This window comes from Ursus americanus, chromosome 24 (assembly GCF_024610735.1).
Source record: "Ursus americanus isolate L20-20 chromosome 24, mUrsAme1.1.p, whole genome shotgun sequence".
Lineage (NCBI taxonomy): Eukaryota > Metazoa > Chordata > Mammalia > Carnivora > Ursidae > Ursus > Ursus americanus.
Genome location: NC_142150.1, coordinates 40,095,308 through 40,110,965, shown reverse-complemented (window position 1 = coordinate 40,110,965; position 15,658 = coordinate 40,095,308). Strand labels below are relative to the sequence as shown.

At 59.2% G+C, this 15,658-nt stretch overlaps 1 protein-coding gene and 1 long non-coding RNA gene across 2 annotated transcripts; one reads left to right on the top strand and one right to left on the bottom strand.

The window, feature by feature from the left end:
- Nucleotides 1-4,294: 4,294 nt before the first annotated feature.
- Nucleotides 4,295-15,575, top strand: PYGM (glycogen phosphorylase, muscle associated). The gene is made up of 20 exons (XM_045775480.2): nucleotides 4,295-4,619; nucleotides 5,619-5,720; nucleotides 5,814-5,892; nucleotides 5,979-6,082; nucleotides 6,473-6,604; nucleotides 7,885-7,996; nucleotides 8,085-8,167; nucleotides 8,718-8,861; nucleotides 9,165-9,257; nucleotides 9,504-9,650; nucleotides 9,798-9,961; nucleotides 10,284-10,398; nucleotides 10,948-11,049; nucleotides 11,411-11,558; nucleotides 11,850-11,908; nucleotides 12,037-12,178; nucleotides 12,585-12,792; nucleotides 14,628-14,762; nucleotides 14,975-15,041; nucleotides 15,155-15,575. The coding sequence occupies exons 1-20, from the start codon at nucleotides 4,377-4,379 to the stop codon at nucleotides 15,302-15,304; spliced, it is 2,529 nt and encodes an 842-aa protein (XP_045631436.1). The 5' UTR covers nucleotides 4,295-4,376; the 3' UTR covers nucleotides 15,305-15,575.
- Nucleotides 13,196-14,633, bottom strand: LOC123778345 (uncharacterized). The gene is made up of 2 exons (XR_006775905.2): nucleotides 14,409-14,633; nucleotides 13,196-13,639 (listed from the first exon to the last, which is right to left on the bottom strand). It is a non-coding gene; the product is annotated as an uncharacterized LOC123778345 (long non-coding RNA).
- Nucleotides 15,576-15,658: the final 83 nt, after the last annotated feature.

Genomic DNA, 15,658 nt, shown 5'->3' with positions numbered 1-15,658 from the left:
TGGGTCTGTCTCTTCATGTTTTTTCCTCATTGAACACCCCCGTGCCCTCAGCAGCAGCTCCGAAGTTACCTCACCTGCCTGCTTCAGCCCCTGGCCCCAGCGTCCCGTTCTCTCTGGGGAGCCCCCGGGACGCTCATTAAGGAGCCTGCCGCCTGTGTCCCAGTGTGTGGCTTTGCTGGTGGAAGCTGAGTGTGTGGGTGGTCCCACCATCTTCCCCTTGTTTACTGGTTCACAGCCGAGAACCAGGTTCTTCACCACCACCCCCATCCCCGTCACCCCTCAATCCCCTGGTCCCTGTTGTTTTGAAGGCCTTTCCCTGGGGCTTGGACCCTCTCGTTTGCTGAGCTCCGGTTGCGGTCTCTGCCTGGAAGCTACCACCTGACTAAGGCCCTGGGCCTAGGGAGGCCTCGGCACTAAAGGTCAAGCCAACTAATCCTGCCTGTGAGGCACAGAGCAGCTAAAATTAAAACCGCCAAGTGGCTTTTTCTTTCTCTGCTGGTGACTTGCAGCCTGCCAGCACCGCAGGCTGTGGGGCTGGGTGGGGGCAAAAGAAAATTGCCCTGTCTTGTGCTTTGTAAGCACTTCTTTCCGGGGGGTCTCATGCTGTTTTGTTCTTCCGTGTCTGGGGCCCCCGAAGCATCCACATCAGGGCTGCACAGGGTGTGAGGTCCTTACCCGGCCGCTGCCCTGCAGTGCCGTCCCTGGGGAGAGCTGCGCAGAGCCTGCCCTTTCCTGGCTGCCTTTGCTTCCTTGGGGGGGGTTCGTGACAGCAAGGTCCTGCTGCCCGCAGCACCTGGCCAGTGGGGGCAACTGGCCTGGGCTGCTTTCCACCTTCAGGTTGGGACCGACACTGCTCTGTGTAGGGCAGAAGCCGGTGGCGTGGGTCCTATCTGGACTGTCGGTGCTGCTTACTTTGTTACAAGCCGGCAGGGTTAACGGAGCCTCGGAAGCAAGGCAAGTTCAGTGGGTTTCCCTAACCAAGCCCTAAACTTCAAGAGAATGATCTTTTCTCTTTGTCCTTAACTGACGGAATGGGGGCAGGGCTGGGGCCTAGCAACCCTCTTTGACCTTGGCTTCACCTCATTGCTTCCCCCACAAGCTCGGTTTCCCTGGTGGGCTCATTGGGCGGTTAATTAGCTCTTTGAAGCTCTGGAAGAGGCAAAGTGGCGCTATGTGGGTTTTAGAAATAAAATCAATAAATGACTTAACCGCAGCCCAGCTAGCTCCTCCGTCTCTCTCCCCTGGGGCCAGCTCCATTCCTGTGCTAGCTCCCTCACTGCTCCCTGCCGCCAGCTTTTGTTAAGGTTTTGGAGAGTAACAAAGTGGCTAACTAAGGCATCCGTCTCAGGCCTTTCTCCAGGCCTTTCTCCGAGGAGCTCCAGGCCCTGAAATGGAAGAGACAGCAGGAAGGCTTGGCCCTCAGAAGTGCGGGGAGCTTTGTGGCAGAGTGGGGAGAGATGTGAAATGCGCTCCCACCTGCCTTTAGATACCTGGGGAAAAAGCCTTTGCTCAGCCATGTCTGTTCCTGTCTGTTGTGGCAGCACTGGCTCCCCGCCCCCGCCCCCCCCCCCCCCAGCTTGGTTGGTGAAAGGAATACCAGTTGGGAAAGGTCAGCACTAGGGCTCTGGAGAAACCCAAGATTGGTCTGGAAAAGGAGGCAGGATTTCTGGGTAGAAACCTAGTCAGACATAAACAACCTTGAGTTACTCAAGTTGGTCAAGTGCTTCCAGGGTTCAGGATTGATCTGCACACACAGCACTGGGGAGTGAGGGATTGGGGAGGACGTGGGGACACAAGAAGTGGGTCCGTTTGAGTCTTGAAGGTCTCAGGCTGGGCTGGGGCTTGCAAGATAAAAGGAGGGGCCCAAGAGTGGCGTCACCCCTGGAAAAAGTCTGGAAACAGTTTGAGTGGGGGGCACAGACATCAAAGATGGAAGGGACCCACAAGGAAGGTAGTTGGAGAAATCACTCAAAAGTAATTTCTGGGTGCCTGGCTGGCTCGGTCCGTAGAGTGTGAGACTCTTGATCTCAGGGTCGTGAGTTCAAGCCCCACATTGGGCATGGAGCCTACTCTAAAAAGGAGTTTCTGTTTCCTAGTTGAGCAAGTGACTTGAGCCCCGAAGAAGGGTGAGCACAGTGCTGATGCGTAGGAAGAGGGGCATCAGAGCCCCACGACCGGAAGAGGATTGGGTTCATTCGGGAATGGTTTGGGAGCAGGGGCAATTAGGGGTCAGTGCAGAGCAGGTCTGCGTGGCCAGGGTGTTGCCACAACTGGGGTGTGAGGCGACAGCACAGATGACGTGCCGCTGTCTCCAGGGAGCTCTGTGCACCAAGGAGCCTTCTGAGCTCCACTCGGAAGCGTTGTGAGAGCAAGTCCAGGCCTAGCAGCCCCAGAAGCTAGCCAAGCCCGGAGACCAGGTCTTGGAGGCTGGGCGGGAGCTCTGACGAGACCGGGGAGCCACCAAGCACTCCACTGAAATAGAGTGTACAAAAGACCAAAAGGAGAAACTGGGGAATACCGAGAAATTTAAGAAAGTTTTCTGTATTCCCACTAATTCTGTGTAGGCACATTTGGGTGTTTTCTTGATCTTTTTTTCTCACTTTGAAGCATGGCAGCTATGGGAGATCAACACCGGAATGCTGTTCGGGGACAGGGGAGAGCAGCGCTCGGAACTGAAGACTCCGAGTTTAGACCCTGCACTCCCAGCCTGGGTCTGCTGTGGCTCAGAATGTCCTCGAAGACAGCTCAGCCTTCCCCCAAACCAGGCTCTCTCAGTAGCACCCTGCAGCTGTCCGGGCCTCTGACCTGCTTCCTTAGCCCTGAGACCAGAACTCCCAGTCCCTCCCCACCAGTCCACTGCCCTGGGAGGCCCAGGCATCCTCTGAAATAGCACCAAGCCCTGGGCTCCTTTTGCTCCAAGAACAAAGCAGGATCCAGTGTCGCCTCCACAGGAGTAGGAGGCAGCAGCTGGAGGAGGCAGGAATTTATATTCTCATTTGAGAGTGTAAATTGGATGAAGGCTTCACGGCTCAGAAAAGTAAAGCAACCAGCTAAAGGTCACACAGCAAATCAGGGATGGGGCCAGGGCATGAGCAGCGGACTGGGGACAGCCCCCTAGCTGCCCGGCCGTGAAGACAAGTGAGTGGTGTTGCGTTCCGGGTGCAGAGGCTCCCGTTGTACAGGTGAGGTCACAGCTGTGAACGCTGGCCCACTGAATTCCTGTTCCGTCTGTGGACCCAGGTGGGAGGAGCGAGCGGGAGGAGGTCTCCGGTCACCGGGCAGCTGCGTCACAGGGAGACCTGATACCAGGGCCAGGATTATGAGTCGGTGGGGGACGCTTGTTTATTCTGCCGTTGTGGGCCCAGGACTACAGTTCCCAGAGGCCCCTGCTCTAGGCGGGCAGCCCCTGGCCAAAGCTGGCCTGTAATCTGACTACCATCCCCCTCGAAAGGTCACTACAGAGCTCCTTGAAGGACAGCAACAGGGGGAACTCAGGGTGGCTCAGCTTTGGTGGGGGTGGCGTGGGGGCAGTAGCCCTGCCTCAGGCGACCTCCTCCATGCCACCTCCTGGAACCCAGAGTCCTGGTCCCCATTCTCTCAGGCACCCAGTGTCCTTTGCTGGCTACCCCTCTTCTGTTCAGCTGACCCTCCGCTTCTGGCCCTTAAGCGTGCATGGGGGTGTCCTGCCCCTGTTGCCACAGCATATGACCTCCCCCCACTTGACCTCTCCCCACCTCCCCAGGCCTCCCCCCACCCACCCCGCCCCTGGTAGGGCCACCATGGAAGCTTGACCAGAGGTCTTCCAGCTTGTGGTTGGAGGTCTTTGGGCAAATGTCTAAACCAGAAGCTGGTCCGCTCTGATGAAGGCTGAGCCTCTTGACACCTGTCCCCCTGACAGCCCTCCTCGGCTTCTCCAGGAGCGCTGCTCCAGGCCAAACTCTGGCCCCACCGTTCATGCACAACCCAGGGAAAGGGCCCGGATCAGGGCAACCGCTTAGCCGAAGGCCCAGCCCCTGAGCCCCCGGGAAGCCTCAGGCTTGTCAGGCGGAGCGGCATTTTGTGTCCCCGACTGCAAAAGGCAGAGCCGGGCGCAGAAGCCCCCAGTGTGCAAGGCCTGGAGGAAGTGGGTCAGCACAGGGCTGTGAATGAGCCAGGCTGGGCCTGCTCTCCCTGCCCCTCTCCCCTCTCCTCCCCTTGCCCCCAAAATAGCTCCCTGAGCTGCCAGGCCAAGACCCTCCCATTGCAGGGGGAGGCGGGGCGAGCCGTCCAGAGCCAGGCTTTAAAACCCCAGGCGGCCAGGGATCTCCACTCCCTGGCTGGAGGCACTGCTGAGGCCGCCCCGTCCACCCATCCGTCCGGCCCGCCCTCCCGCAGCCATGTCCCGGCCCCTGTCAGACCAGGAGAAGAGAAAGCAGATCAGCGTGCGCGGCCTGGCCGGCGTGGAGAACGTGACCGAGCTCAAGAAGAGCTTCAACCGGCACCTCCACTTCACGCTCGTGAAGGACCGCAATGTGGCCACGCCGAGAGACTACTACTTCGCGCTGGCCCACACCGTGCGCGACCACCTCGTGGGTCGCTGGATCCGCACGCAGCAGCACTACTACGAGAAGGACCCCAAGGTGCTGCTTGGGGCGTCCTGGGTGGGAAATGGGCTGGCGGCCCCACCCGGGGGCTGGGAGATCCCGAGCAAGTGGCAGCCCTTTGTGGGCTCAGGGTTTTCTGCGGCAAAAGAAAGGGTCCTTCCAGGTTACTGAGGTTGGAGGGGCAGCAGTGCCGAGTGCAGCTGGGGCTGGGACAACCCGGGCAGAGAAACCTGGGGGGGGGGGCTCAGATCAGGCATCCTGGTTGCAAAGGCAAGTGGCCATTCAGAGAGTGGAGGGGCTTCTGGTGGTCGGGAAGACCCCTGAGGCCTGGGTTGGACCTGAAGGGGAAGGACGGGTCATTAAATACGGGTGTGGTGTCCCTGTGCCGCCAGGACAGCTGGGGAAGTGGGATCAAGTGTCTACCGGGGTCATGGTAAATGTCAGCAACCCGACACTCCTGGGCAGGGGAGGGGGGGGCGGGCGAGTGGGCCGGGGAGGGGACCTAGGAAACTGGGAGCCCAGGTACCGGCAGCATCCCCTGTCCTCTTCTTGGGGCTGAGGCTTGAGGACCAAGGGGAACTGGGCACCTCAAGGACAGGAGGTGGCCAGCTCTGGCTGTGGGTCACGGTGACCTTGAGCAAATGACTGGTTTCTCTGCACCTTGGCCTTTCCCTCTGGAGGAGGACTTGGAGGGGCTTCTCTGCATCCTGACTCCCCGGTGGGCCGTCCGGAGGCTTGTGTGCGATGGCAGGGGTTTTCACCGCTCCTAAGCACCTCAATTCCCGAGGTGGTTAGGGCAGCCCCATTTTCCAGATGAGGAGACTGAGGCTCAGAGAAGAAAAGCGATGTGTCCAAAGTCAGAGGAAATGCTGGACGGGAAGCTTCCCGATGGGTCCGGAAGCCTGTGATGGGGAGAAAATAAATGGAGACAGGGCTGGCACGTACTGGGCCTGAGGAGTGGGGCAGGAGGTGTGAGAGGCCTGGCTGGGGGCTGCTGGGCAGCCCTGACCCCCCTGCACCTGTCTCCCCCGGCAGAGGGTCTACTACTTGTCTCTGGAGTTCTACATGGGACGGACCCTACAAAACACCATGGTGAACCTGGCCTTGGAGAATGCCTGCGATGAGGCCACCTACCAGGTTTGGAGGGGGCCAGGAGTGGGGCCAGCTGAGGTATTGGGGAATTCACCTGCTGGCCCTTGGCCTTGACCACTGCCCTACCTCCCCCTCCAGCTGGGCCTGGACATGGAGGAGCTGGAGGAGATCGAGGAGGACGCGGGGCTGGGCAACGGGGGCCTGGGTCGGCTGGCCGGTAAGTGGGCAGGGGGCAAGGGTGGGGTGGGCAGAGGGGCTCTGTTCTGCTGGGTCCCTGACACCCACCTCCCTGCAAACCCGTAGCCTGCTTTCTGGACTCCATGGCAACACTGGGCCTGGCTGCCTATGGCTACGGGATCCGGTACGAGTTTGGGATTTTTAACCAGAAGATCTGCGGGGGCTGGCAGGTGAGTGGCCTTGGGCCCTGGCCTTGTGGGGACCCAGGCATGATGGAGGGGACCCCCACTGGGTCATCCGTCTCCGGAAAGATCTAGAAACAGGCTCAGCTTTGACAAAAAGCATCCTTGTCCCTTCTCCCCCGGCCCCAAAACCTGTTGGTTACTCTTGGAACGGGTGGTCCATGCCTGTGGAACCTCTCAGACTCCCATACACATACCGTGTCCCATTGGATACCCCACCAGACCAGGGACCCACCCCAGGGCCCTTCATTTACACTCTAGAGAGGGCACACTGGGGCTATGGCTCCTGCCCTACCCACTGCCCCCTGTGGTGTGAGTCTGGGTCTGGGCCTGAGTCTGACTCTGCCTTCCTTTCTCTGCGACCTGCCTTGGGCTCAGATGGAAGAGGCTGATGACTGGCTTCGCTATGGAAACCCCTGGGAGAAGGCCCGACCTGAGTTCACGCTGCCCGTGCACTTCTATGGCCGAGTGGAGCACACCAGCCAGGGAGCCAAGTGGGTGGACACACAGGTGAAGGAGTGGGGGGAGCTCCCAGTGAGAGGGAAGCGGGGAGGAGGATGTGGGAGAAACCAAGGAGATACAGGGCAAGAGCCTGGAGGCTGCTGGACCCAGTGCTATTTATAATGGAGGACACTGAGGCTCAGAGAGGTTAAGTGACTTACTTGAGGTCACACAGCTGGAGCCAGGAGAGGCTGTAGACAGGATCACAGAGGAGCCAGGCCAAGTACAGAGCCCAGGAGGAGGAGAGAGGCCACCCTGGCCCACCAGGCCCTTCCCTGACCTGGCTCCTCTCCACCCTACAAAACTCATCGAGGAATAACCACGGTGACTTGACTCCCCAGCACATCAAAACTGGCAGCTTGATGGGAAGCAAAGCAACAGCCCAGAAAGGGGGGACAGGGAGAAAATGAAAACCTTGAGAGAGGAACCGACTTGTTCAAGGTCACACAAGTTAGAGGGAACCGACAGCCAAAGCAGGTGTCTGGATCCCAGCCTGTCAGTTCTCTTGCTGTGGCTGCAGACTGTGGGCCTCCAGATGGCTGCGCAGAAACCCCTTGGCTTCCAGACTCGGGCATTGGTTCCACTGTCATCCGTGATACGATCCAGCAGGGGCTCTGGCTGCCTACCTCGCTCTGTGCTCTTGGGCCAGTCCCTTCCCTCTCTGAGCTGCAGCTTCCATTCTGTTCTGATCAGGGGCCCAGTGACTGAGTGTTGGGGAGAAAGGGTGCTGCTGGGGGGGACGTGGATGTGCCCTCAGCCCCGTGGTGGCAGGAGTCATTGGCAGCAATTGACCTTTGCTCATTGCGGGAGGAGGGGCCTGCATTAGTCACTGCTGCTTAGCCCTGTGGTCAACCAGGCATAAGCCTTGGGATGTACTTGACATCTGTGTCCCCTGCAGCCAGGCCCCAGGCTCCCCCAACCCTCTCATGAGCCCAGAGAATCCTCTAGGTTGTGCTCAGGCCGGGGGTTAGCTCATCCCCATCACTGCAGAGTGGCCACCAACAGAGCCCCCCTCTGGGCTCTGGGCTCATCACTGCCCTCTGTCATCCTCATAAGCAGCCAGGCAAGGCAGGGGGGAGTGTGGGGAGATCCCATAAAGGGGTCCTCTCTTTATGGACGAGGTCCAGAGAGGTTGAGAGGTTTGCTCATGGTCACCCAGAGTTGGCACGAGAACCCAGGGCTGGAAATTGGCAGAGCACGGGGACAGAGGCTGGAATTGCAGCTCTCAGGGCCCCACGAGTCATGTGGCAGATACCCAGCTCCTGACGCCAAGCCCGATGCCCCTGCAGGTGGTGCTGGCCATGCCCTACGACACTCCGGTGCCTGGCTATCGCAACAACATCGTCAACACCATGCGCCTGTGGTCGGCCAAGGCCCCCAATGACTTCAACCTCAAGGACTGTGAGTCCAGCGCTGGCCACCAGCAGCCCCGCCTACCCCGGCCCACGCTCAGCCCCAGCCTGACGCTGTCCCCACTTTCATCCCTCAGTCAACGTCGGTGGCTACATCCAAGCTGTGCTCGACCGAAACCTCGCTGAGAACATCTCGCGTGTGCTGTACCCCAATGACAACGTATGTCACCTCCTGGGCTGGGGACAGGAAGCCTGAGGGCCTGGGAGAGGGCAAAGACCGGGAGGGACAGTCCCTGGGTGCCCTAGTCACACCCAGGACATAGTTTTTATTTTTTACGTTTGTTTATTGCTTGGTAATCTCTACACCCAATGTGGGGCTTGAACTCACGACTCCGAGATTAAAAGTCAGGAGCTTTTCCGACTGAGCCAGCCATGTGCCCTGTACCCAGGACATATTGTTGGCTCCTGTGTGTCCTGTTCCCCGCCCCCACCGTGAGTTCTGTAAGTTCTTTAAGAGGACACCTAAGTCCTAGGGACAGCAAGTTAGGGCCAGGCTCTTTGGAGGGGCTGTTGTTCCCTGGCGATGCTGACGACAGTCCTGGTACTGGTGTGCCCCCGCCACTAATCCTTGGTGGCGAAAGAGAAAGACCCCTGGGCCCTGGGGTGGGGGTTGCTCAGGCCTCAAGGGTCTCGGCGCGGGCAGGAAGTCTCCTGGCCACCCCCGCCCCCACCCCCACGACTTGCTCAGGCCTGCCTTGCACCGTTCCCAGTTCTTTGAGGGCAAGGAGCTGCGTCTGAAGCAGGAGTACTTCGTAGTGGCCGCCACCCTCCAGGACATCATCCGCCGCTTCAAGTCCTCCAAGTTCGGCTGCCGCGACCCCGTGCGCACAAGCTTCGATGCCTTTCCCGATAAGGTACCAGGGCCCCGCGACCTCCCATGATGCGCGTGCGGCCGCCTCCCCCCCCAGCCTCAGCCTGCCCCCACTCATCTTCTAGACGAGGAAGGAGAGGCTCAGGGTGACCTGCTCAGGCTCCTCGGTCACCGGCACATAACCTGGGAACTGCCCCCTCCTCCCGCCCCCAGCTGCCCCTCCAGGGGCTCCTGCCCCCAGCTCTGCCCTGGAACCACGTGGGCCCTTGGAGGCGGTGCTGAAGGGGCAAAGTGATCACAGCGGCGGTGTGGACCCCGGACTGACCCCCAGACCCCCTCTCCACAGGTGGCCATCCAGCTGAACGACACCCACCCCTCCTTGGCCATCCCTGAGCTGATGAGGATCCTGGTGGACCTGGAGCGGCTGGACTGGGACAAGGTGGGCTTCAGGACCCCTCCACCCCCCGCCAGACCCTCTCTCTGTCTCAGGGTTCCCTTCCCGGTCTGGGAAGCGGAGAGATGCGAGTGCAGCCCCCATGGAGCAGACCGAGCAGTGTGACGCCCGGAGGGCGAGTGTCCCGGAGCCCGCTCCTCCACGGCAGGGCCCAGGCTCCTGGCTGCAGACTGCGTGGAGAGCCGTGGCGGTGAGGCCCCAGGGTTCCTGACTCCCCATCCTGCCCACCAGGCGTGGGACGTGACGGTCAGGACCTGCGCCTACACCAACCACACCGTGCTGCCCGAGGCCCTGGAGCGCTGGCCCGTGCACCTGATTGAGACGCTCCTGCCCCGACACCTGCAGATCATCTACGAGATCAACCAGCGCTTCCTGAACGTGAGCGGAGGAGGCCTGGGCTGGGGGCGTTGCTGCGCAAGGCTGCTGCCCCAGGCGTCCCGACACCGGCGGGAGGGCTGCGGGCGGAGCCCCGGGGGTGCGGGGCTGGGGACCCGGGCTCCTGAGCTCTGGGCTCTCCCCGCACAGCGCGTGGCAGCGGCGTTCCCAGGGGATGTAGACCGGCTGCGGCGCATGTCGCTGGTGGAGGAGGGCGCGGTGAAGCGCATCAACATGGCCCACCTGTGCATCGCGGGTTCGCACGCCGTCAACGGCGTGGCCCGCATCCACTCCGAGATCCTCAAGAAGACCATGTGAGACACCCGCTGCCTCCCGCTGGCCCCGCCCCCTGTCGGCCCCGCCCCGCCCGCTGGCCCCGCCCCCGCCCCGCCTCCTTCACTTACAGGCCCGGCCCCCTCGCTACCTGACCCCAGCGGGCCATTTCCGCAGGTAGCCCGGCTTTGAGAAGCGTCACGGCCCTGATGTCCGGGACAGCTCTGTCCCCAGATGACCCCCTCTCACATACAGCAATCCCCTCGCCTCCAAGCCCCTGTCTGCGAGAAACCGGGGTGGGGCCTCAGGGAGGAGCCTTGGTCCCCCAGGAACGAGTCGTGACCCTCCAACCCCATCCTGCAGCTTCAAGGAGTTCTACGAGCTGGAGCCTCATAAGTTCCAGAATAAGACCAACGGCATTACCCCTCGTCGCTGGCTAGTTCTGTGTAACCCTGGCCTGGCAGAGGTCATTGCTGAGGTGAGAGGTCACTGTATGGCCTAGGGGTCAACACGGGTCACTATAGGGATCAGCTGTGTATGGATGTGTAGGTGGGTCACTGATGGGGGCCCCCGGGGAGGGCTGAAATCCATCCTGCACTGCGTTCCCCGAGCCTTGCGGGCGCCTGGAGGAGGGGGACCACTTTCTCGCCTGCATGAGGGCGCTCTGGGCTACTGGAGGCCCGGCTGTGAGCCAGGTCAACCAGGTGGGGGTTCACAGTCTAATGGAAAGGGTCATCAGCAGGTCACATCTGAAGTGAGACCGGCAGGGGGCAGAGGTTGTGAGCAGGGCCTGGAGGTCATTGCCTGTCTGAGGAAAAGGCCAGGAGGAAGGCCTCCTGGGGTCAGGTGCGGTCAGCCATCAGAGCTCAAGGTCGAGGGAAGATGGCTGTGCACACACCATGCCCCTGCTTGGGGGCTGGAGAAGGAGGGGCTGTGTGCAGGGGACAGGCCTTGGCTGACCTGGAAAGGGAGCCCTCTGTGAGGGAGGATGGAGGAGGGACGGAGGCCTGACTGCCCTCTCCCGCAGCGCATCGGGGAGGACTACATCTCGGACCTGGACCAGCTGCGCAAACTGCTCTCCTTCGTGGATGACGAAGCCTTTATCCGGGATGTGGCCAAAGTGAAGCAGGTGGGCAGTGTGACAACCTGGGACGCTCATGCCAGGGTGGGAGCGAGTGGGCCGCAGGTGCCGGCTGCCCGGGTCCGGGAATGGCCAGTGGAGCCCGTCTCTCCTGCCACCTCAGGCCCCTGGTACCCTGCAGAAGTTGCCTGGAGTTCACAGCGAGAAGGCATCATGTGACACCCCCCCCCCCGCGCCACGCCCCCGCCCAAAGAGCGCTGACCGTGATTAGCAATGTCTGCTCTGGGGCAGGCGTGGAGGGGGCGGCCAGCGAGGCTCCGATCCTCCACCTTCCTGGGAAAGAAATGACACTGTAGGAATTCCTGAGGCTGAGGCCTGCCGGTGAGCTCTTCCCTCTCCCTACCTTCAGGAAAACAAGTTGAAGTTCGCTGCCTACCTAGAGAGGGAATACAAAGTCCACATCAACCCCAACTCGCTCTTCGACATCCAGGTGAAGCGGATTCATGAATACAAACGCCAACTGCTCAACTGCCTCCACGTCATCACCCTGTACAACCGTGAGTGGGGGTTTTGCTGTGTCCCTTGGGGCTCCCCTCTGCACACCATACTTCCTGATCAATGTCTCGCCTTCGGCCTTGGGACAACTCTTGGGACATGGGATTGTCCCCATTTCATAGAGGGGCAAACTGAGGCTCTGAGAGGGGAAAGTGGCAGATCGGAGGTCACATAGCAAGCGGTTGCCCAAATCAGGTCTACTGTCTCGTAGCCAGGGCCCTGGCTGGATGGGTGCTGTCAGGAGGTGTTACCCACTGGGAAAACCCGGCCCGCTGATCTCTGTTTCTCCACAGGCATCAAGCAGGAACCCAACAGGTTTTTTGTGCCCCGAACTGTGATGATTGGAGGGAAGGTGAGAAGCCAGGACACAGACTGTGGCTCTGGTCCTTTGACACCCAGGTGGAGGTCAGCCTGGCTGGGTGGCAGGATAGGGGCTGGGGGGCCGGGCTGTGGAGCTGACCCCAGACTGCGCCCCCACAGGCTGCCCCTGGATACCACATGGCCAAGATGATCATCAGACTCATCACGGCCATTGGGGATGTGGTTAACCACGACCCGGTGGTAGGGGACCGCCTCCGCGTGATCTTCCTGGAGAACTACCGCGTCTCGCTGGCAGAGAAAGGTGGGGTGCCACCAGAGGGAGGGTCTGATGAATACGGTGCCACGAAGAGATAGTGGTCACCTGTTCCTAGTGTACTGGCACTTGGAAGAAGAATCTGGAGACAACAGTGCTCAAATCACGAGGCTGTCCTCCTCTCATGGTGGAATTTCAGGCAGAAATGATAGGGAAGAGTGGCCCTTCAAATCACACACACAGTGGGGCAGGGCTGGGGAGAGAGTCCGGGTTAGATCTCAGATGTTCAAGGATCACCAAGCAGTGGCGGGGGGCCGGTGGTGGGAGGGAGACTCAGTTGGTGACTTCTGGGGGGTTGGGGTGGAGGGGGCTCTGAAGCTGGCTAACGCCACAGTCCCTGGCTGGGGTGGGACTACTTCTGGAGTTGAGCTTGTCCCCTGCTGCTGCCCCACAGTGATCCCAGCCGCTGACCTCTCGGAGCAGATCTCCACAGCAGGCACTGAAGCCTCGGGCACGGGCAACATGAAGTTCATGCTCAATGGGGCTCTGACCATCGGCACCATGGACGGGGCCAATGTGGAGATGGCGGAAGAGGCCGGAGAAGAGAACTTCTTCATCTTCGGCATGCGGGTGGAGGACGTGGAAAAGCTTGACCAGAGAGGGTATGGGGGACAGGGGCTCCAAAGTTCACGGTCTGTGGGCTGGAGGCACCGAGGTGTGGCTAAGGGAGGGTAGGACTTGGGGGCCAGAGGGCATGCCTGGAAAGGCTGGTCCAGGCTGCGCAAGGTCTTAGTTTTGGCCCTCAGGATTCCGGACAACTTTTGAGGTAACTTATAACACATGAGGTTAATGGCATAGGAAAAGAAAGAAGTCACACAGAACTGAAGGCAAAGGGAAAGGAAATGATATTAGTCCTAGGACATGATATTATTTCTGGAATTTCTGGAAGTAAAATTAAATTCTGAGCTCCCTGGCGGCTGTGGCAAAAAGGGAAATATGAATAGAGTCAGTACAGCTGTGCTTGTGGTCGGAAGTGCAATTCTTCAAAGTAGATATTTTCCTGGCTTCGCATTTCTTGAAATTTATTTTAAAATACATTTTTTCCTTATCATAAAAAAGTACATGCTCCTGAGTTGCAAAAAAATACAAAACCACAAGGAGTAAAATAACTGTCATTCATAATCTCATCACCCATTTTTAAAGCCACAGCTCTTTTTCTACGTATTTATGTGTGCGTGTGTATCTGTAAAGGTTGGGACTAACGCCTGTACAATTTTGATGTCTTCACACAATTTTGACTCCTGATGTCATTAAACAGTCTTTAAAATATTTTAAATATCTGCATAGGGTTCCATCGTAACAGACGTGCCATAACTTACTGAACTAATTCCATAGTGTTGGACATTGAGGTTGATTTCCGCTGCTCGTCAGTGTAAATATCACTGCGATGCTCACGCTTCTACGCCCACGTGCACGTCTTTATCTCCTTGATTATTAGAGGGCATATTTCTGAGTAAAAAAAAAGTACGAGTTCTTTTTTATTATTATTATTTTTTAAAGTATGAGTTCTTAAGGCTCCTGACGCATGTTGCCAAATGGCTTTCCAAAAAGTTGGTACCAGTTTACACTCCCACCCACGGCTTCTGAGAGCTGGCGTTACATAGTGAAAGGAAATTCCCCTGTCGGGCTTGACTAGGAAGTTCGGACTCCGTCCTTTGGACAGAAGGGAGACAGGACATGTTTTGAGCGAGATCCAACATGCTCAGAAGCAGGCTCCAGAAGGACAGTTTTGGCTGCGAGGTGGACACTGGACTGCAGCGGGGCGTCCCGTGGGGGGGCTGAGACCGGAAGGCGAGGAGAGGGGCCTGCAGTGTCAGTGCTGGGGATGGGGGGTTAGGGAGGTCCTCTGGCTCCCTGCCCCCTCGTATTTACGGATTCTGACCAATGTACCCGCTCCTCGGCCTGGGTGGCTGGATGGACGTGGGGAGGGAAGGAAAGAGATGAGACTGGCCTTGGGGAGGGTTTTGAGCCCAGGTGGCTGAGGGAAGCGGCCCACAGGAGTCAAGCTGGCGCTGGGCCAGCGATGAGCTCCGTTGGACGGTGAGTTTAAGGAGGCTCCTGAGGACATGCCTGTTGGTTCCTCCTGGGGCCTGAGGGCAGATGGACTTGGGAGAGGCAGGGAGACAAGCCATTCAGGAAGGAAACACACTGGGTTAGGAGAGGTACTGGTGTGTGGGAGGAAGAGCGCTTGGTTTGGGGCCTTGGCTCTGCTGCTTACCTTTCTCCCTCTCCAGGCCTCAAGCACAGGAGGGGGATGAAAAGCTGAGCAGAGAAGCGAGGGGGCCTCCGGGGAAGGGCCACTCCAGGGAGGGCAGCAGCAGGCTGGCCCTGGGTTTTGGCCCTGGGTTTTGACCCTGGGGCGCAGGACTTCTTGGATTTTCTCAGGAGGAGGAGCCAGGAACTCCTTTCCATGGTGCTGACCCCTCTACACACACAGGTACAACGCCCAGGAGTACTACGACCGAATTCCGGAGCTTCGGCAGGTCATCGAGCAGCTGAGCAGCGGCTTCTTCTCCCCCAAACAGCCAGACCTGTTCAAGGACATTGTCAACATGCTCATGCACCATGACCGGTGAGCTGACTGGCCGGGGAGCCATGCAGGTGGGGCTGCTGGGCTGAACTGGGCCCAGGGGCTGTGTGGGCAGGCTGGGCAGGGGTCCTGGGCAGTTGGGGCCAGGCTCCTTTGGAAGCAGCTTCACTCTCCTGGTCCCCGGAAGACCACCAGGACAGGATGGGCTTGGCCCTTGACCTCGTGGAACTTCCTGCCTCTCTATTCCTTTCCAGGTTTAAAGTCTTTGCAGATTATGAAGACTACATTAAATGCCAGGAGAAAGTCAGTGCCTTGTACAAGGTGAGGCGTTCTGGGCCAGGGGTTGGCAAGGTTTTGGTGGCCCTGGCTGCGCTGTGGTGGCAGATGGGGATCCCACCGGCAGAATGAACCCAGAGCTCTCTTTTGGCCTGTAGAACCCCAGAGAGTGGACGCGGATGGTGATCCGGAACATAGCCACATCAGGCAAGTTCTCCAGCGACAGAACCATTGCCCAGTATGCCCGGGAGATCTGGGGCATAGAGCCTTCACGAAAGCGCCTGCCAGCCCCTGACGAGAACATTTGAGCCCCCAGACCAGACCTCAAGCTGGCCCCTGAGTTTGTTTGCAATCCCTTGGCGCAACCCCAGCTCTTCATCCAGAGGGGTGTACTGGAGTTAGATCTCTCAGCCTCTTCCTAGAACCCCCCATTACCCCCCGGCCTCAAGATCCTAGTGTCCAGCGTGACTAAGGACACTGCTTCCGTCCCGTCCTCCGGCTCCCTGCCCCCTCCTATTTATGGGTCTGACCAACTGCACCCACTCCCCAATAAATTGATTCTCCTTGGGAGCCTCCTTATTCTGTCTGTTGGGAAATATTTTTAGCTCTGGGCAGGCCTGACAGCAGCTGCGCAATCACCGTGCCTTACCCACCCCTCCACC

Excerpts from the sequence above, each read along its gene's own strand:
- PYGM (XM_045775480.2), top strand. The coding sequence starts at position 4,377 with ATGTCCCGGCCCCTGTCAGACCAGGAGAAGAGAAAGCAGATCAGCGTG. Across the intron at positions 9,651-9,797 it reads TCAACCAGCGCTTCCTGAAC|CGCGTGGCAGCGGCGTTCCC; the intron begins GTGAGCGGAGGA and ends CTCCCCGCACAG. Across the intron at positions 14,763-14,974 it reads ATGCTCATGCACCATGACCG|GTTTAAAGTCTTTGCAGATT; the intron begins GTGAGCTGACTG and ends ATTCCTTTCCAG.